Source organism: Scyliorhinus canicula, chromosome 23 (assembly GCF_902713615.1).
Source record: "Scyliorhinus canicula chromosome 23, sScyCan1.1, whole genome shotgun sequence".
Lineage (NCBI taxonomy): Eukaryota > Metazoa > Chordata > Chondrichthyes > Carcharhiniformes > Scyliorhinidae > Scyliorhinus > Scyliorhinus canicula.
The window spans coordinates 25143305-25164581 of record NC_052168.1 but is presented as its reverse complement, the minus strand read 5'-3'; the positions used below and the strand labels follow the sequence as shown (position 1 = coordinate 25164581).

General features: G+C 51.2%; 1 protein-coding gene across 1 annotated transcript in view; it reads right to left on the bottom strand.

The window, feature by feature from the left end:
* Positions 1 to 8656: 8656 nt before the first annotated feature.
* The window catches only part of LOC119956640 (myosin phosphatase Rho-interacting protein-like), a gene marked incomplete at its 5' end in the record, with an annotated part of 71673 nt that continues 59052 nt past the window's right edge, over positions 8657 to 21277 (bottom strand). Inside the window, 3 exons of the mRNA XM_038783979.1 lie at positions 8657 to 8890; positions 16470 to 16629; positions 19643 to 19748. Of these exons, the coding sequence (XP_038639907.1) occupies positions 8657 to 8890; positions 16470 to 16629; positions 19643 to 19748 (500 nt within the window). The remainder of the gene's footprint in view (positions 8891 to 16469; positions 16630 to 19642; positions 19749 to 21277) is intronic.

Sequence of the window (21277 nt, the reverse complement as noted above, 5' to 3'; positions counted from 1 at the left end):
GCGCATGCGGCCCGCCAAAGGTATTTCTGCGGCCCACCAAGTCATTTAAAAAAAAAAAAAAAAATTCTGAAAAATTTTTTTTTTTTTTTTTTTTTTAATTTTTTTTAAGGTTAATGGGGGAGGGCTGTTGGGTTACTTACTGGTATAGGGTGGATACGTTGACTTGAGTAGGGTGATCATTGCTCGGCACAACGTCGAGGGCCGAAGGGCCTGTTCTGTGCTGTACTGTTCTATGTTCTATATGAGGCGCCCAGAATCATAACCGGCTGAAGTAATTATTTTACTTAATATACTATGCGGCCCTTTGTGAATTGTGAATTTCTGAATGTGGCCCTAGCACGGAAAAGTTTGCCCACCCCTGCCTTAAACCTATGTCCCCTAGTAATTGACCCCTCTACCCTGGGAAAAAGCCTCTGACTATCCACACTGTCTATGCCCCTCATAATTTTGTAGACCTCTATCAGGTCGCCCCTCAACCTCCGTCGTTCCAGTGAGAACAAACCGAGTTTATTCAACCGTTCCTCATAGCTAATACCCTCCATACCAGGCAACATCCTGGTAAATCTCTTCTGCACCCTCTCTAAAGCCTCCACATCCTTCTGGTAGTGTGGCGACCAGAATTGAACACGATACTCCAAGTGTGGCCTAACTAAGGTTCTATACAGCTGCAACATGACTTGCTAATTCTTATACTCAATGCCCCGGCCAATGAAGGCAAGCATGCCGTATGCCTTCTTGACTACCTTCTCCACCTGTGTTGCCCCTTTCAGTGACATGTGGACCTGTACACCTAGATCTCTGTGACTGTGAAGGGGGCTATTCGGCCCATTGAGTCTCCATGAGTCCCTGAAAGAACAGCCTACCTAAGCCGACACTTCCACCCTCTAACCCAGCAAACCCACCCAACATTTTTGGACACTAAGGACAATTTAGCACGGCCAATCCACCTAACCTGCACATCTTTGGACTGTGGGAGGAAACCGGAGCACCCGGAGGAAACCCACGCACACACGGGGAGAATGTGCAGACTCCGCACAGACAGTGACCCAAGCCGGGTCCCTGGAGCTGTGAAGCAACAGTGCTAACCACTGTGTTACCGTGCTGCACCCTCTGGTGTCCAAAACAAAATATTTACTGCAAACAAAGACAAGAGAATGGTGGCCACTGCTGCCTTTCAAATGAAAATAAATTAGGGCGGGCACGGTGGCACAGAGGTTAGCACTGCTGCCTCAGGGCACCGAGGACTCCGGCTCGATCCCGGCTGGGTCACTGTCCGTGTGGAGTTTGCACATTCTCCCCGTGTCTGCGTGGGTTTCGCCCCCACAACCCAAAGATGTGCAGGGTAGGTGGATTGGCCATGCTAAATTGCCCCTTAATTGGAAAAAATAAATTGGGTACTCTAAATTTAAAAGAATAAATAAATAAAATAAATTAGGCTGTTTGAAGTTCTCCAGAAAGAGATGGCAGCAGTGTACAGGCCATACGCCCTGCATGCACACACCCTGCACGCACACACCCTGCACGCACACACGCCGTGCACGCACACACCCTGCACGCAGACTCGCCCTGCACGCACACTCGCCCTGCACGCACACACGCCCTGCACGCACACACGCCCTGCACGCAGACTCGCCCTGCACGCGCACTCGCCCTGCACGCACACTCGCCCTGCACGCACACTCACCCTGCACGCACACTCACCCTGCACGCACACTCACCCTGCACGCACACACCCTGCACGCAGACTCGCCCTGCACGCGCACTCGCCCTGCACGCGCACTCGCCCTGCACGCGCACTCGCCCTGCACGCGCACTCGCCCTGCACGCGCACTCGCCCTGCACGCGCACTCGCCCTGCACGCGCACTCGCCCTGCACGCGCACTCGCCCTGCACGCACACTCGCCCTGTACGCACACTCGCCCTGCACGCACACTCGCCCTGCACGCACACTCGCCCTGCACGCACACTCGCCCTGCACGCACTCGACCTGCACGCACACTCGCCCTGCACGCACTCGACCTGCACGCACACTCGCCCTGCACGCACTCGACCTGCACGCACTCGACCTGCACGCCCTGCACACTCGACATTAAGGGCCCTCCAGGTATGTGCTTTTGGTGGCAAATCGCAGAGCAGTGTTGCTTCCATTTTCCAGCTGCTGGCGAGCAAGGCAAGTGAACTGTGAAGAGCAATGGTTTTCTTAACAGTGAGAGACGGCCAGAGACTCAAATAGGCAGTTTACCTATTGGACTGGTCCTCACACAGTTCTCTACTGGAGAGAACTGCCCAGGAGAGTCCGGGGCAGGACAGAGCAGTGCTAGTGTTAGCTCTGTCCACAGCTCCAGGGCCTCAGGATAATAGCCGACAAAGAAGATACTTAACTCAGGAACAAAAGCAATATGAAGGTGATTTCTTGAGGTATGGTTTTGTCCTTAATGAGGACCTTTAGGGCAGCACGGTAGCACAGTAGTTAGCACAATTGCTTCACAGCTCCAGGGTCCCAGGTTCGATTCCCGGCTGGGTCACTGTCTGTGCGGAGTCTGCACATCCTCCCCGTGTGTGCGTGGGTTTCCTCCGGGTGCTCCGGTTTCCTCCCACAGTCCAAAGATGTGCAGGTTAGGTGGATTGGCCAGGATAAATTGCCCTTAGTGTCCAAAATTGCCCTTAGTGTTGGGTGGGGTTACTGGGTTATGGGGATGGGGTGGAGGTGTTAACCTTGGGTAGGGTGCTCTTTCCAGGAGCCGGTGCAAACTCGATGGGCCGAATGGCCTCCTTCTGCACTGTAAATTCTACATGTGCAAGGTTGGGTTTTTCGTTGTAAAGATGAAGACGGCACAAAGAAACTGGCGTGTTGTCCTGTCCTCCTTTGCAGAAATATCATGGGCAGGTGTGGAAAAGGTTAACCACCTTCAACATTCACGCCCTCTCCCACCAATGCAGAGGCAGCCGTGTGTACCATCTACAAGATTCACTGCAGGAACTCACCAAGGCTCCCTCCCAGCCACACACCATCTTGACTTGGAAGATACATCGCTGTTCTTTCACTGTCAGAGTCAAAATCCTGGAACACTCTCCCTAACAGCACGGCGGGTGTACCTACACCACATCAATGCTGAATTTGTGCTTTAATTTGCTCATTCACCCCAGTAAAGGGGCCGGTTTAGCTCACTGGGCTAAATCGCTGGCTTTTGAAGCAGACCAAGCAGGCCAGCAGCACGGTTCGATTCCCGTACCAGCCTCCCCGGACAGGCGCCGGAATGTGGCGACTAGGGGCTTTTCACAGTAACTTCATTGAAGCCTACTCGTGACAATAAGCGATTTACATTTCATTTCATTTCATTTTAGTTGGGAAAGGATTTGGGAATCACTGCAAAATGATATAAACCAGTTCTCTCTGGGTGGCGTGGAGGAAGTGGGTGAGTCTGTGACTTTGCTGAATGGGAAATAGACCTGGGACTGGATTCACCGGTCGGCGGACCCTCTGCTTCGCCGGCAGCGCACTCACACCCACGGATTTGCCGACGGCGTGGGGGTGCCGACAATGTGAGGGAACACAGAGGGGGTTGTGGGAGCCTGGAACTCGCTGCCGGAGGAGGGGGTGGAAGCAGGGACGATTGTGACGTTTAAGGGGCATCTTGACAACTCCATTGTAGCCACCTGGGATGGCCACGTCCCGATTACAAAATGGACACTTGCAGAGAATGATGGGAAAAATGGACAATGCTGAGAAAGCAAGCAGGCGCAAGGTTTGTCTGTTGATTGGAGTTTGCAGCTCCCAGACCAGACCAATACTGCAAAGCCATTACCGTACTAATCAGCCATCTCCGGGGACAAAAGAGAAACATTTAGGTAAACGATACTGAAGCAGACACCCCGGTGCCAGAGGAGACTAGAACAAAGCCAGGCCAACGGCCACCTAGGGCCCACCCAGCAATCAGGGCAGCCACCCCTTTATTGGAGGAAATCAATACCAATGATCAGGATACGGTCCAATTAATTGGGGCCAAGTTCAAGGCCCACCCAAAAGCGGGCAAAGCCCCCTTTGGGTATAAGAAGAAGCCCCCAAGAGAGAATCGCCCCCTTGGCCTTGGCTCTCAGCGACGAGAGGCCTGCCCAGCAGCTGCACCAGAACAAGTAAGTCCGAAGTCAACGCACGCTACGAGACAGACACTCCTAGCTAGTATTCCGTACCAGCTCCACCCCAGCAGCCTCAGAACCGGACAACGGCCATTGTTCCTCTGACTGAGTGGGCGCCCGAAGCTAAGTATAGGCTTTAGTAGTAGTGATAGTTTAGTTGGGAGAGTTTGTGCATGAGTATAATTGACTGGGTGTGTAAATAAATGAGCATTGATTTCGAACTTACTAACTGGTGTATTGAGTCTTTGATCAGTATTCGGGTTTGAACCTTGTGGCGGTATCGAAAGGATACCTGGCGACTCTTGAGCAAACGTAATTAGAATTAAGGACGGCGACCATATTAACTGCCGTAAACAGCCAATTGAAGAGAGAACACAACGAGCAACGACATGAATAGGATGGGAATAGAGGGATACGGACCCAGGAAGTGTAGAAGGTTTTAGGTTAGTCGGGCAGCATGGTCGGCACGGGCTTGGAGGGCCGAAGGGCCTGTTCCTGTGCTGTACTGTTCTTTGTACTCAAAGGGAAATTTGGGAAGGGTAATAAATACTGGCATTACCAGGGATACCAGATGCCGAGAATGAACTTGGCCTGGAGTTCAGTTTCACAGACTCTTTTTTTATAAATAGACTCTGTTGAGTAAATAGACTGTTTGCTGCCTGACCTCCTTTGCTCACTGTGAGGGTTAATAAACTGAGCATCTAAATACAGGAACCAGGCAAAAGAAAGGATATTGGGTAAATCAGGCAGCACGGTAGCATTGTGGATAGCACAATCGCTTCACAGCTCCAGGGTCCCAGGTTCGATTCCGGCTGGGGTCACTGTCTGTGCGGAGTCTGCACATCCTCCCCGTGTGTGCGTGGGTTTCCTCCGGGTGCTCCGGTTTCCTCCCACAGTCCAAAGATGCGCGGGTTAGGTGGATTGGCCGTGATAAATTGCCCGTAGTGTCCAAAATTGCCCTTAGTGTTGGGTGGGGTTACTGGGTTATGGGGATAGGGTGGAGGTGTTGACCTTGGGTAGGGTGCTCTTTCCAGGAGCCGGTGCAGACTCAATGGGCCGAATGGCCTCCTTCTGCACTGTAAATTCTATCTATGTAAAAAAGTTGGCCAAATGGCTTCTCTCCATGTTATTCTGCAATTCCCGTGTTTCTAGGTCAGATTAACGAGATTCCACAATAGAGACATATATGTGAAAATGAGTGACCCTGGGGTTTGTCGGCCGGGGCCTATTTCCAGAAGTGGATGACCAGAGTTCCTACAGTGCAGAAGGAGGCCATTCGGCCCATCGAGTCTGCACCGATCCTCTGAAAGAGCTCCCTACCTAGGCCCAATCCCCTGCCCTGTCCCCATAACTCCACATCTTTGGACACTGAGGGCAATTTAGCCTGGCCAATCCACCTAACCTGCACATCTCTGGACTGTGGGAGGAAATCGGATCATGGATTGAAATCTAATGGAGGACTACATGTGTCGTTTGTTGGGAGTAAATTAGGGGCTGGAATATGGTTGAGCAGTTCCGATAATTTGTAGAGATTAATGCAAACCCTGGAGTGAGTTCCAGGCTGCAATCTGACCGGGATGGGGGGGGGGGTTTGGATGTTATATATTTAGCACTGGATAGTGATATCGAGCGACAAGCTGCAATCTAAATCAAGAAATTCAGCTGGATTACATAGAACATAGAACAGTACAGCACAGAACAGGCCCTTCGGCCCTCAATGTTGTGCCGAGCCATGATCACCCTACTCAAACCCACGTATCCATCCTATACCCGTAACCCAACAACCCCCCCCCCTTAACCTTACTTTTATTAGGACACTACGGGCAATTTAGCATGGCCAATCCACCTAACCCGCACATCTTTGGACTGTGGGAGGAAACCGGAGCACCCGGAGGAAACCCACGCACACACAGGGAGGACGTGCAGACTCCGCACAGACAGTGACCCAGCCGGGAATCGAACCTGGGACCCTGGAGCTGTGAAGCATTTATGCTAACCACCATGCTACCCTGCTGCCCATATAGATATAGAATAGATTAGAGAATATCCTACGTTCAGAGTGGGTTAAAGGCTGGAAACTAATTGAGGGGTGTAATCTATTTCTACGTAAATGAATAGATCGCTAGGAGTGAGTTACAGGCTGGAATCTAATCGAGTGGTTCACATACGGAATGATTGCACTCAGACCCAGAGCGAGATACATGGAACTATCGCTAAGTCCGGGAAGAAAAACCTCACCTGGTTCACTAACGTTCTTTAGGGAGGGAAATCTCTCGTCCTTACCCTGTCTGGCCGACCTCCAGACCCACAGTCATGTGGTTGAGTCTTAACTGTCCCCTGAAATGGCCGAGTAAACCACACAGTTCAAGGGGCAATTAGGAATGGGCAACAAATGCTGGGCCAGCCAGCGACGCCCACATCACAGGAAAGAAAAATAGAGAACATACAGTGCAGAAGGAGGCCATTCAGCCCATCGAGTCTGCACCGACCCAATTTAAGCCCTCACTTCCTCCCGATCCCCGTAACCCAATAACCCCATCTAACCTTTTTTGGACACTAAGGGCAATTTAGCATGGCCAATCCACCTAACCTGCACATCTTTGGACTGTGGGAGGAAACCGGAGCACCCGGAGGAAACCCACGCACACACGGGAGAGAACGTGCAGACTCCGCACAGACAGTGACCCAGCGGGGAATCGAACCTGAGACCCTGGTGCTGTGAAGCCACAGTGCTACCCACTTGTGCTACCGTGCTGCCCTTGTGATTTAGTTTAAGTGATTTATTTAAAGTGCTGGTTTAGCACAGTTGAATAATCATTACAGCGATTCTCGCAGATTTGTCCTTCTGTTTCCAGTACAGCTGCTGAACCTGATCACTGCTGCATTTACAACATCACCCGCAACCCACACCGCCTTAGCATCTGTCCCTGGTGAACGATTGTTGACTAGTGGCCAAAAATGTAAGATAGACACTAAGAAATTCTATAGAGAATTCAGCCGCAGCACCTTTACCCACAGACTGTGGGACTTGCTACCATGCAGAGTTGTCGAAGTGAATGTATGTACGCAAATCTGGGCAGGTATATGAGGGAGAAAGGAGCGTTATGTTGTAGGGACATACGTAGGCCATTCAGCCTTCCTCTAGCATCTTCCACCATTTAGATAGTCACCGCTGATCTGCATCTTAACTCCATCTTAACTCCATCCATCCGCTTTGGTTCTGTGACCCCCTAATACACTTGCCTAATACAAATCTAAGAATCTCCTTTGAGATTTTTAATAGACCTCAACTGGGTTCAATTAAGTCGTGTGGACAGCGGTTTATTAAGAATTATTTTGATCATGTAACCAGTGGGGTAAATAAGGGGGAACTAGTAGATGTAATATACTTGGATTTCCAAAAGGCATTTAAAATTGTGTCACACAAAACGTTACTATGCAAGATAAGGGCTCATAGAATTAATTAATAATAATCTTTACTGTCACAAGTAGGCTGACATTAACACTGCAATGAAGTTACTGTGAAAAGCCCCTAGTCGCCACATTCCGGTGCCTGTTCGGGTACACAGAGGGAGAATTCAGAATGTCCAATTCATCAAACACCGGCATTGGGCGTCTGTCTGTGCGGAGTCTGCACTGCGCCCAGTGTCTGCGTGGGTTTCCTCCGGGTACTCCGGTTTCCTCCCACAGTCCAAAGATGTGCAGGTTGGGTGGATTGGCCACTTTCAATTGCCCCTTAGTGTCCAAAGATGTGCAGGTTAGATGATGGGGTTATGGGGATAGGGCGGGGGGGGGGGGGGGGTGGACCTCTCTTTGGGAAGGTTTACCTGGTGTTGTCAGACTTCTTACTGTGCTCACCCCAGTCCAACGCCGGCATCTCCACATCATGAGTAACAGTAATAGGCATAGGGGAAGCGTGGGGAACGGGGTTGCTGAACGAGACAATTGTGGATCACCTGCCCCTCGGAGAGAAAGCCCCCCCCCCCCCGGGAGCTGCTGGCCATTCAGACTGGCCTCCAGCTTAGTCCCAGCAGCGTCTGAACCTGGTAGTGGTTCGATTATTATTAATAATAATAATAATAATAATAATAATCGCTTATTGTCACGAGTCGGCTTCAATGAAGTTACTGTGAAAAGCCCCTAGTCGCCCCATTCCGGCGCCTGTTCGGGGAGGCCGGTACGGGAATTGAACTCGTGCTGCTGCCTGGTTCTGCATTACAAGTCAGCTATTTAGCCCAGTGTGCTAAACCAGCCCCTTAAAACCGGGGGGGGGGGGGGGGGGGGGGGGAGGGTCAGGGGTTGTGGGGAGAAGGCAGGAGAATGGGGATGGGAAACAGCGCAGCCATGAGCGACCAGACCACAGGGGCTGGTTTAGCACAGACAGTCACCCATGGTCGGAATCGAACCGGGGTCCCTGGTGCTGTGAGGCAGCAGTGCTAACCGCTGAGCCACCGTGCCGCCCCACGCCCCACCCCTGCAATGAAATGATTTGCAGGATTATGGGCAACAGAGGAGGGGGCTAACTGGACAGTTCTTTCAAAGAGCCAGTACGGAAATGGATGGGCCGAGTGACCTCATTTTGCGCTCTCCGGTTCTCGATTTCCTGCCCCCCTCCCTCGTCTTCCCGTCTTACCTCCAATTCACAGGTATCTCTATCACTGGTGACAGTTAAATTTCCAACGTTGTCCTGGCTCTTTCCCGTAACAAGTGTTCGTATTCGTGCGATTTCTTCCGACAACTGACCATTCAACTCCTGCAGGAGACAGACAGAAATATCGTCAACAGAATGCGGGTGGAGCCCCTCACTTGCCCTCTCTTTACGTGCGAATCACTTCAGCCATACCGGCAGGAAAAAAAAACCACAGGGGCGGGAATTAGCGGAATGTGGCGACCCTGCACGCGGGCAACGGACAACAAAATGTCTCTTGGGGGCCGCACTCAGAACCCAATTAGGCCACAATCTGGCCCCTGGGCTTCAGATTGCCCACTGCAGGATGAAAATGTACCAATGTCATAAACATTGAATGTAAAAGTTGGGAGATTATGCTTCAGTCGTACAAGACACCAGTGAGATCACGGGCGGGATTCTCCCCTACCCGGCAGGGCGGGGGGGTCCCGGCGTGATGGAGTGGCGTGAACCACTCCGGCGCCGGGCCGCCCCAAAGGTGCGGAAGTCTCTTAGGTGCCAAGCCCTAACATTGAGGGGCTAGGCCCGCGCCTGAGTGGTTGGCGTCCCGCCGGTTGGCGGGAACGGCCTTTGCGCCACGCCAGCCGGGGCCGAAGGGACTTCGCCGACCGGCGGAAGTCTGTGCATGTGCCGTGAAGACCACGGCGAAGGCGGAAGGAAAAGAGTGATCCCACGGCACAGGCACGCCCGGCGATCGGTGGGCCCCGATCGAGGGCCAGGCCACCGTGGGGGCACCCCAGGACTCCGGAGCCCGCTCGCGCCGCCTGGTCCCGCCGGTAAGGGAGGTGGTTGATCCACACCGGCGTGACCAGCACGAGAGCGGCGAGACTTCGGCCCATCGCGGGCCGGAGAATCGCCGGGGTGGGGGAGGCACGGCGCGATTCCCGCCCCCGCCGAATCTCCGGGGCCGGAAACTTCGGGAGACGGCGGAGGCGGGATTGACGCCGGCCCCCCGGCGATTCTCCGACCCGGCTGGGGGGTGTCGGAGAATCCCGCCCCAGATCTGGAATATTGTGCACAGAATTGGTGAACTTATTGTTCAAATATGTTTATTAAAAAAAATTCCGTATTAAACAAAACCATCCATAAACAATTCACCAAAAATTACACAATAGAAGAAATTTGGTCAACTTATTTTAGGCAGGAGGTAAATGTATCAGAAGCAGATCAGCGGGTTACTAGACTGACATCAGGAATGGCGGGTTGGTCTTTGAGGAAGGGTTAGAGGCCTGTATCTGCTGGAGTTTAATAATAATAATCTTTATTAGTGCCACAAGTGGGGTAGCATGGTAGCATGGTGGTTAGCATAAATGCTTCACAGCTCCAGGGTCTCAGGTTCGATTCCCGGCTGGGTCACTGTCTGTGCGGAGTCTGCACGTCCTCCCCGTGTGTGCGTGGGTTTCCTCCGGGTGCTCCGGTTTCCTCCCACAGTCCAAAGATGTGCGGGTTAGGTGGATTGGCCAGGCTAAATTGCCCGTAGTGTCCTAAAAAGTAAGGTTAAGGGGGGGGGTTGTTGGGTTACGGGTATAGGGTGGATACGTGGGTTTGAGTAGGGTGATCATTGCTCGGCACAACATCGAGGGCCGAAGGGCCTGTTCTGTGCTGTACTGTTCTATGTTCTAAGTCAGTTTACATTAACTCTGCAATGGAGTTGCTGTGAAAAGCCCCTAGTCGCCACATTCCGGCGCCTGTTCGGGTACAGAGAGGGAGAATTCAGATTGTCCAATTCACCTAACAGCACATCTTTCGAGACTTGTGGGAGGAAACCGGTGTGCCCGGGGAAAACACACACAGACTTCATAGAATTTACAGTGCAGAAGGAGGTCATTTGGCCCATCAAGTCTGTACCGGCTCTGGGAAAGAGCACCCCATCTAAGCCCACACCTCCACCCCATCTCCATTACCCAGTAACCCCACCTAAACGTTTTGGTCACTAAGGGCAATTTATCATGTCCAATCCACCTAACCTGCACATCTTTGGACTGTGGGAGGAAACCGGAGCACCCGGAGGAAACCCACGCACACACGGGGAGGACGTGCAGACTCCGCACAGGCAGTGACCCAGCCGGGAATCAAACCTGGGACCCTGGAGCTGTGAGGCAACTGTGCTAACCACTGTGCTTATGTGCCGCCCAGAAGAGTTTAGAAGATTGAATCCTTTACGTTCCTGAGGGGTGTTGACAGAGTGGATGTGGAGAGGATGTTTCCCCTTTTGGCAGAATCTAGAACGAGGGGGGGGGGTCACTGTTTAAAAATAAAGGGTGGCCCGTTCAAGACGGAGATGAGGAGAGTTGTTTTCCGAGGGCCAGTTTCTCTGGAACTCTGGAAAGGCAGCGGAAGCAGAGTCTTTGAATATTTATGAGGCAGAGCCAGATAGGTGCTTGTCTGACCAGGGTGGGGTGAAAGGTTATTGAGAAAGGCGGGAAGTTACAATCAGATTGGCCATGATCTTACTGAATGGCGGGGTAGGCTCGAGGGGCTGAATGGCCTCCGCCTGTTCCTGATTCAGATGCCGCTACAGCAGCTATCGCTCTTCCAACACAATTCACTAGGGGTCACTTCTGGAGATATTTAGTGATAAGAACCCGAACATGATGAGAGCCCAGAAGGTGGCCATTCAGCCCATCATGCAGGGCGGCATGGTAGCACAGTGGCTAGCACGGTTGTTTCACATCTCCAGGGTCCCAGGTTCGATTCCCGGCTGGGTCGCTGTCTGTGCGGAGTCTGCACGTCCTCCCCGTGTCTGCGTGGGTTTCCTCCGGGTGCTCCGGTTTCCTCCCACAGTCCAAAGATGTGCAGGTTAGGTGGATTGGCCATGCTAAATTGCCCTTAGTGCCCAAAAAAGGTTAGGTTGAGTTACGGGGATGGGGTGGAGGTGTGGGCTTGGGTGGGGTGCTCTTTCCGAGGGCCGGTGCAGATTCGATGGGCCAAATGGCCTCCTTCTGCACTGTAAATTCTGTTAATTCTATGCCCATGTCGGCCCTTCGCAAGGGCAGCTCCAGCTATTACCACCTTTCCCTGTCGCTCACAATTCTTTTCCTTTCCCTTCAGGAAATTGTCCGGGTCCCTTTACGATCGACTCTGCCTCCCCCACACTCTCGGGCAGTGCATTCCAGACCCTAACCCCTCGGACAGCTTTCCGGGTTTCTGACAGGCTTTTCAGAAACTAAGTCACTACCCCACAGCTGCCCGAAGGTCAGAATGAGCAGCGACTCAGTCAGACTGACCGCACACTGTGCTGCTCCAGACGGAGTGCCAGGGGTCTGACCTAGCCACAGTGAAGGAACGGCCAAAATATTCCCAAGTCAGGATGGAGCGTGGCTTCGATGGAAACTTCCAGATGCTCTGCTGCCCTTGTTCTTCTAGGTGGCAGAGGTCGTGTGTTTGGGTAGAACAAAGAACAAAGAAAGGTACAGCACAGGAACAGGCCCTTCGGCCCTCCAAGCCCGTGCCGACCATGCTGCCCGTCTAAACTAAAAATCTTCCGCACATCCTGGGTCCGTATCCCTCTATACCCATCCTATTCATGTATTTGTCAAGATGCCCCTTAAATGTCACTATCGTCCCGGCTTCCACCCCCTCCTCCGGCAGCGAGTTCCAGGCACCCACTACCCTCTGTGTAAAAAACTCGCCTCGTACCTCTCCTCTAAACCTTGCCCCTCGCACCTTAAACCTATGCCCCCTAGTAATTGACCCCTCTACCCTGGGGAAAAAGTCTCTGACTATCCACTCTGTCTATGCCCCTCATAATTTTGTAGACCTCTATCAGGTCGCCCCTCAACCTCCGTCGTTCCACTGAGAACAAACCGAGTTTATTCAACCTCTCCTCATAGCTAATGCCCTCCATACCCGGCAAATTCCTGGTAAATCTCTTCTAATCATAGAATTTACAGTGCAGAAGGAGGCCATTCGGCCCATCGAGTCTGCACCGGCTCTTGGAAAGAGCACCCTACCCAAGGTCAACACCTCCACCCTATCCCCATAACCCAGTAACCCCACCCAACACTAAGGGCAATTTTGGACACTAAGGGCAATTTAGCACGGCCAATCCACCTAACCTGCACATCTTTGGACTGTGGGAGGAAACCGGAGCACCCGGAGGAAACCCACGCACACACGGGGAGGATGTGCAGACTCCGCACAGACAGTGACCCAATCCGGGAATCGAACCTGGGACCTTGGAGCTGTGAAGCAATTGTGCTATCCACAATGCTACCGTGCTGCCCTAGTGTTGTGTTGTGTAGGGTAGTGTTGACGAATGATTTAAAATCACCTTTTCGCTGAAGAAATTTGTCTAACATCTCTCATTTGATGTGTTACTGACTATTTTTTATTTATAATCCCTCGTTTTGGTCTCTCTCTCAAGTGGAAACATCTTCTGTACATCTACCCTATCAGCTTTTCATTTTAAAAACCCCTATCTGGCCACCACTCTGCCTCTGTTGATTGACCCGAGGAAGGAGCAGTGCTCCGATAGCTAGTCTCTTGTCGAGGTGGAAGGGTCTCAGTGCATTCAGCCTTTGCTGACAACTACAGCCTCTCAGTTTGTCGATCATCCTTGTGAATCCTTTTCCGCGCCTTCCCCGTTATCTCTGCATCCTTGGGACCGCTGGGCCCTGCACAGGGTTACTCCGTGGAAGTCGGATACAAGGTTATCACAATGTCTCGAGAAGTGATGGGAACCCGCAAATATTTTGTGATTTAAAACACATGTGTACTGACAAATAAAGAGACGCCTTTGTGTCAGGCTGGGAATTTCGCGCCTCCTTCCGGAAAAGGGGGAACGGACGGCGGAAAGAGGTCACAGGACATCCTCAGTCGGTCAATGCTGTGGAGGGCGGAGAGGCGCGAGAGACTCGCCCTGGTGTTGAAATCAGAAGCACAAAGGGACTCGGGAGTCCTTGTTCACGATTCTCTGCAGATTAACCTGCAGGTTCAGCCGGCAGTTAGGAAGGCAAATGCAATGTTAGCATTCATGTCGAGAGGGCTAGAATACAAGACCAGAGATGTACTTCTGAGGCTGTATAAGGCTCTGGTCAGACCCCATTTGGAGTATTGTGGGCAGATCTGGGCTCCGTATCTAAGGAAGGATGTGCTGGGGCCTTGGAAAGGGTCCAGAGGAGGTTCACAAGAATGATCCCTGGAATGAAGGGCTTGTCGTATGAGGAACGGTTTAGGACTCTGGGTCTGTACTCGTTGGATGGGGGGGGGATCTCACTGAAACTTACAGGATACTGCGAGGCCTGGATAGAGTGGACGTGGAGAGGATGTTTCCACTTGTAGGAAAAACTAGAATCAGAAGCCCCAATCTCAGACTGAAGAGCCGATCCTTTAAAACAGAGATGAGGAGGAATTTCTTCAGCCAGAGGGTGGTGAATCGGTGGAACTCTTTCCCGCAGGAGGCTGTGGGGCCAAATCACTGAGTGTCTTTAAGACAGAGATCGATAGGTTGTTGATTAATAAGGGGGTCTGGGGTTATGGGGAGACGGCAGGAGAATGGGGATGAGAAAATATCAGCCATGATTGAATGGTGGAGCAGACTTGATGGGCCGAGTGGCCTAATTCTGAGGCTATTCACCTGAGGAAGGAGCTGCGCTCCGAAAGCTCGTGTTTGAAACAAACCTGTTGGACTTTAACCTGGTGTTGTAAGACTTCTTACTGTGCTCACCCCAGTCCAACGCCGGCATCTCCACATCATGTTTTATTATTGCTACTGATACTTTGTACTCAACCTGCAGCACGAACAGGGCAAATTCTGGGCTCACCAGGCAACTGAGAGAGACAAGGCCGCAGGATGTCCCATCTCATTTACCATCAGGAGGGACCTAGTCACGGTCTCAAACACATCCATGTTATTATTTTTGTCTTTTTAAAACATTTTTCCAATTAAGGGAAAACGAATTCCAAAAAGTCATTTGATTGAGGTTTTTTGAAGGGGTAACCAAGAAGGTAGATGAGGGCAGTGCGGTCGACGTTGTCTACATGGACTTTGGCAAGGCCTTTGGTCAAGGTACCGCAGGGTAGGTTGCAAAAGGTTAAATCAGGGTGAGGTAGCCAATTGGATACAACATCGGCTCGTTGACCGAAGCCAGAGGGTGGGTGTGGAGGGTTGTTTTTCAAACTGGAGGCCTGTGACCAACGGTGTGCCTCAGGGATCGGTGCTGGGTCCACTGTTATTTCTTATTTATATTCATAACTTGGATGAGAATGTAGGAGGCATGGTTAGTAAGTTTGCAGATGACACCAGGATCGGTGGCATAGTGGACAGGGAAGAAGGTTATATAAGATTGCAACAGGACCGTGATCAATTGGGCCAGTGGGCTGATGAGTGGCAGATGGAGTTTAATTTGGATAAATGTGAGCTGATGCGTTTTGGGAGATCAAATCAGGGCAGGACCGACTCAGTTAATGGTAGGGAGTTGGGGAGAGTTACAGAACAAAGGGATCTAGGGGTACAGGTTCACAGCTCCTTGAAGGTGGAGTGGCAGGTGGACAGGGTGGTGAAGAAGGCATTCAGCATGTTGGGTTTTATTGGTCAGAATATTGAATACAGGAGTTGGGACGTCTTGTTGAAGTTGTACAAGACATTGGTCAGACCCACACATGGAACACTTCAGTTCTGGTCACCCTATTATCGGAAGGATATTGTTAAAATAGAAAGAATGCAGAAGAGATTTACGAGGATGCTACCGGGACTTGATGGTCTGAGTTATAGGGAGAGGGTGGATAGGTTGGGACGTTTTTCCCTGGAGCACAGGAGGCTTAGGGGTGATCTTGTAGAGGTCCATAAAATAATGAGGAGCATCGATAAGGGAGATAGTCAACATCTTTTTCCCAAAGGTAGAGGAGTCTAGAACCAGAGGACAGGTTTAAGGTGGGAGGGGAGAGATATAAAATGGACCAGAGGGGACATTTCTTCACACAGAGGGTGGGGAGCGTCTGGAACGAGCTGCCAGAGGCAGTGGTAGAGGTGGGTACAATTTTGTCCTTTAAAAAGCAGTTAGACAGTTACATGGGCAGGGTGGGTATGGAGGGATATGGGCCAAATGTGGGACTAGCTTAGTGATAGAAACTGGGCGGCATGGACAAGCTGGGCCGAAGGGCCTGTTTCCAGGCTGTAAACATCTATGACTCTGAAGGGTAATTTAGCGAGGCCAATCCACCTCCCCTGCATTGCGAGGGCGAGACCCACGCTGACACGGGGAGAATGTGCAAACTCCACACGGGTAGTGACCCGGGGCCGGGGTCGAACCCTGGGCTTCGGCGCGTGGAGGCAGCAATGCTAACCACTGTGCCACCGTGATCCCCCACCCCCCCCACACACATCCATATTATAACCATCAAATAACCTACCCGGTTTTCCTCATTCAAACTTGTTTTATATTCACAGTGAGCCCTGCAGAAGAGTCGGGGAGGGTCACGGCAGCCATTTTGTGTGTGGCCCTGTAGGTCACTGTCCGGGCTTGGGGCGCACGCTGGCTTTTAGATCTGTAACACACGTGGGTTCCTAGCAGTAGCTGATGGGCAGAGTGGGCTGTTCCCAGCCCATGTTTTATGTAGCCCCTCCCTCAGTTCGCAGGGAAGCTGTGCGTCTCCGAGGACCTAGGCCTCCCTGCCCAAAGGCGAGCCTCCTCGACCTTGTTACCTGGTTCTGTCGCAGTAGCTCCTCGTTCTCCCGCTGGCTGCGTGACAGGTCCTTCTCCCGCAACTGCGTCTCCTTCATCTGGTAGTTGATCTCCAGGCACTTACAGGAATATTGTTCTGACAGTACCTGGAGCTCCCGCTGCAGCGATTCCAGGTCCTCCCTGTGGGGGGAAGCAGTGAACAACTCCAAATAAGCAGAGTCCGTGACCACACAGACACCCAAAATACAATCGCCGCTGTCGCTAGACACATCGTAATAGGCTGCCTTGCCCATCGTTATTGCCAAGCGAGATGGAAATGATTAGGTTATCCCCCACGTCAATCACTGTTGTTAAGTGACTGGGGATAAGTGACTGGGTCGGTCTTCACAGTGGAAGACACAAATAACATGCCAGCGACTGATAGAAATGAGGCTATGACAGGTGAGGACCTTGAGAGGATTGTTATCACTAAGGAGGGAGTGATGGGCAAGCTAATGGGGCTAAAGGTAGACAAGTCTCCTGGCCCTGATGGAATGCATCCCAGAGTGCTAAAAGAGATGGCTAGGGAAATTGCAGATGCACTAGTGATAATTTACCGAAATTCACTAGACTCTGGGGTGGTCCCGGTGGATTGGAAATTAGCAAACGTGACGCCACTGTTTAAAAAAGGAGGTAGGCAGAAAGCAGGAAATTATAGGCCACTGAGTTTAACTTCGGTAATAGGGAAGATGCTGGAATCTATCATCAAGGAAGAAATTGCGAGGCATCTGGATAGAAATTGTCCCATTGGGCAGACGCAGCATGGGTTCGTAAAGGGCAGGTTGTGCCTAACTAATTTAGTGGAATTTTTTGAGGACATTACCAGTGCAGTAGATAACGGGGAGCCAATGGATGTGGTATATCTGGATTTCCAGAAAGCCTTTGACAAGGTGCCACACAAAAGGTTGCTGCATAAGATAAAGATGCATGGCATTAAGTAGTAGCATGGATAGAGGATTGGTTAATTAATAGAAAGCAAAGAGTGGGGATTAATGGGTGTTTCTCTGGTTGGCAATCGGTAGCTAGTGGTGTCCCTCAGGAATCCGTGTTGGGCCCACAATTGTTCACAATTTACATTGATGATTTGGAGTTTGGGACCAAGGGCAATGTGTCCAAGTTTGCAGATGACACTAAGATGAGTGGTAAAGCGAAAAGTGCAGAGGATACTGGAAGTCTGCAGAGGGATTTGGATAGGTTAAGTGAATGGGCTCGGGTCTGGTAGATGGAATACAATGTTGACAAATGTGAGGTTATCCATTTTGGTAGGAATAACAGCAAACAGGATTATTATTTAAACGATAAAATATTAAAGCATGCCGCTGTGCTGAGAGACTTGGGTGTGCTAGTGCATGAGTCACAGAAGGTTGGTTTACAGGTGCAACAGGTGATTAAGAAGTCAAATGGAATTTTGTCCTTCATTACTAGAGGGATGGAGTTTAAGACTAGGGAGGTTATGTTGCAATTGTATACGGTGTTAGTGAGGCCACACCTGGAGTATTGTGTTCAGTTTTGGTCTCCTTACTTGAGAAAGGACGTACTGGCGCTGGAGGGTGTGCAGAGGAGATTCACTAGGTTAATCCCAGAGCTGAAGGGGTTGGATTATGAGGAGAGGTTGAGTAGACTGGGACTGTACTCGTTGGAATTTAGAAGGATGAGGGGGATCTTATAGAAACATTTAAAATTATGATGGGAATAGATAGGATAGATGCGGGCAGGTTGTTTCCACTGGCGGGTGAAAGCAGAACTAGGGGACATAGCCTCAAAATAAGGGGAAGTAGATTTAGGACTGAGTTTAGGAGGAACTTCTTCACCCAAAGGGTTGTGAATCTATGGAATTCCTTGCCCAGTGAAGCAGTTGAGGCTCCTTCATTACATGTTTTTAAGGTAAAGATAGATAGTTTTTTGAAGAATAAGGGATTAAGAGTTATGGTGTTCGGGCCGGAAAGTGGAGCTGAGTCCACAAAAGATCAGCCATGATCTCATTGAATGGCGGAGCAGGCTCGAGGGGCCAGATGGCCGACTCCTGCTCCTAGTTCTTATGTTCTTATTATGTTCTTATGTTAATACAAATTGTGTCATGTAAACCCAACCCAACCTCCAAACATGTTAAAAGGCTGGAGAAATAATCTTGCTTCTATTGGGAGACACTGCTGCAGTTTGTCATGTGTTGTAGTTCATGCAGACTCTGATTAAATAGACTCTGTAGACTGTTTGCTCCAATGCGCTGTTCAAAGTAGACACTAGGCAAGATTTTCCAGTCCCACCGGTTGGTGGGATTTAGTGGACCGGTGTGGCGGGTGGACCATTGTCCGGCTGGTCACAACCGTGACGGTGGGGGTCAGCAAATCCCCTCGTCCCCCACCCCCGCGCTGTGAGTCCGGCCCCAAGTCCCGTCCTGCCTCTAACTTATTGGCGGCAATAAAATTCTGCTTTTCTATATTACAATAGAAATCAGACTAAGCTCCCACTTAAGAAAAGGAGCTCCCTCTACTAGCTTTCTACACACACACACATATGCACACTCACGCAAACACGCATACACACATATGCACACTCACACAAACACGCACACACACATATGCACACTCACACAAACACGCACACACACATATACACACTCACGCAAACACACACACACTCACGCAAACACACACACACACACACACATATGCACACTCACGCAAACACGCACACACATATGCACACTCACGCAAACACGCACACACACATATGCACTCACGCAAACACGCACACACACATATGCACACTCACGCAAACACGCACACACACATATGCACACTCACGCAAACACGCACACGCACACATGCACACTCACGCAAACACACATATGCACACTCACGCAAACACGCACACACACATGCACATTCACGCAAACACACACACACATATGCACACTCACGCAAACACACACACACACACACACACATATGCACACTCACGCAAACACGCACACACACACATGCACACTCACGCAAACACACACACACATATGCACACTCACGCAAACACACACACACGCACACGCACACTCACGCAAACACGCACACACACATATGCACACTCACGCAAACACACACACACGCACACGCACACTCACGCAAACACGCACACACACACGGGAGGCCATACTCACTGGTGTTGCTTGCGAAGCCTCTCCAAGTCATTGTTGCTGGCAATGTTCTGGGTGCTCCGCAATCTCTCCAGCTCCTCGCGATGCGACTTCTTCACGGCTTCGATGGCTGCAACACAGAACGACCATCATTGACAGCAGGTTACCAACAGGAACCTCCCTGGCTCTTGTGTCCCCCCCACAATCCTCTGCGGTCCGCCAGCAGCTAATTACCATCCGTCAAGTCTCTTTCCCCCCCAAATCCCCACCAGTGAACACTGACCCAGACTGGTTCCCACTCCAGGGGCATCTCGGTCTTAAAGTTCAAATCCCTCGTAGGCCCCACCTCGTCTAATTCCGATAAATCCCCCTCTCCCCATAACTCACAGCCCTCTGCCATATCTGTGCTCCTCCTGTACTAGCCTCTTGCACATCCCCGATTTTATTTGCTGCCTTGAGGGGGCGAGACCGTAAGCCATGGAGTTCCCCCCCTAAACATTTCCATTTCTCGACCTCGCTTTGCTGCTTAAACCCTAACTTCTTGACCAAGGCTTTGGTCACCAACCCTGATACCTCCTCAGGTGGCTTTGCGTTAATTGTCTTTTGCGAACACTCCTCTCCAGCGTCACGGGTGTTAAACTGTGTTAAGGGAGCTGTTGTTGTTCTGAGTGATTCAAAATAGTGTCGCTGCGACCACAAACGTTTCAATTAAGCTGATGAGGGAGACAGGCAGCATGGTCAGCGCAGGCTTGGAGGGTCGAAGGGCCTGTTCCTGTGCTGCACTTTTCTTTGTTCTTTGGCGTACAGGTCCACAGGTCACTGAAAGGGGCAACACAGGTGGAGAAGGTAGTCAAGAAGGCATACGGCATGCTTGCCTTCATTGGCCGGGGCATTGAGTATAAGAATTGGCAAGTCATGTTGCGGCTGTATAGAACCTTAGTTAGGCCACACTTGGAGTATCGTGTTCAATTCTGGTCGCCACATTGCCAGAAGGATGTGGAGGCTTTAGAGAGGGTGCAGAAGAGATTTACCAGGATGTTGCCTGGTACGGAGGGCATTAGCTATGAGGAGCGGTTGGATAAAGGATAAACTCGGATTGTTCTCGCTGGTACGACGGAGGTTGGAGTGGGGGGGGGGGGGGGGGGGGGGGCGACCTCATAGATGTCTACAAAATTCTGAGGGTCATGAGTGGATAGTCAGAGACTTTTCCCTCGGGTAGAGGGGTCAATTACTAGGGGGCATCACTCACCTGAGGAAGGAGCTGCGCTCCGAAAGTTCGTGATTCCAAATAAACCCGTTGGACTTTAACCTGGTGTTGTCAGACTTCTTACTGTGCCCACCCCAGTCCAACGCCGGCATCTCCACATCATAGGGGGCATCGCTTTAAGGTGCGAGGGGCAAGGTTTAGAGGAGATGTACGAGGCAAGTGTTTTACACAGAGGGTAGTGGGTGCCTGGAACTCGCTGCCGGAGGAGGTGGTGGAAGCAGGGACGATAGTGACGTTTAAGGGGCATCTTGACAAATACATGAATAGGATGGGAATAGAGGGATACGGAACCCGGAAGTGTAGAAGGTTTTAGGTTAGACGGGCAGCATGGTCGGCACAGGCTTGGAGGGCCGAAGGGCCTGTTCCTGTGTTGTTTGAACGAAATGAGAGGT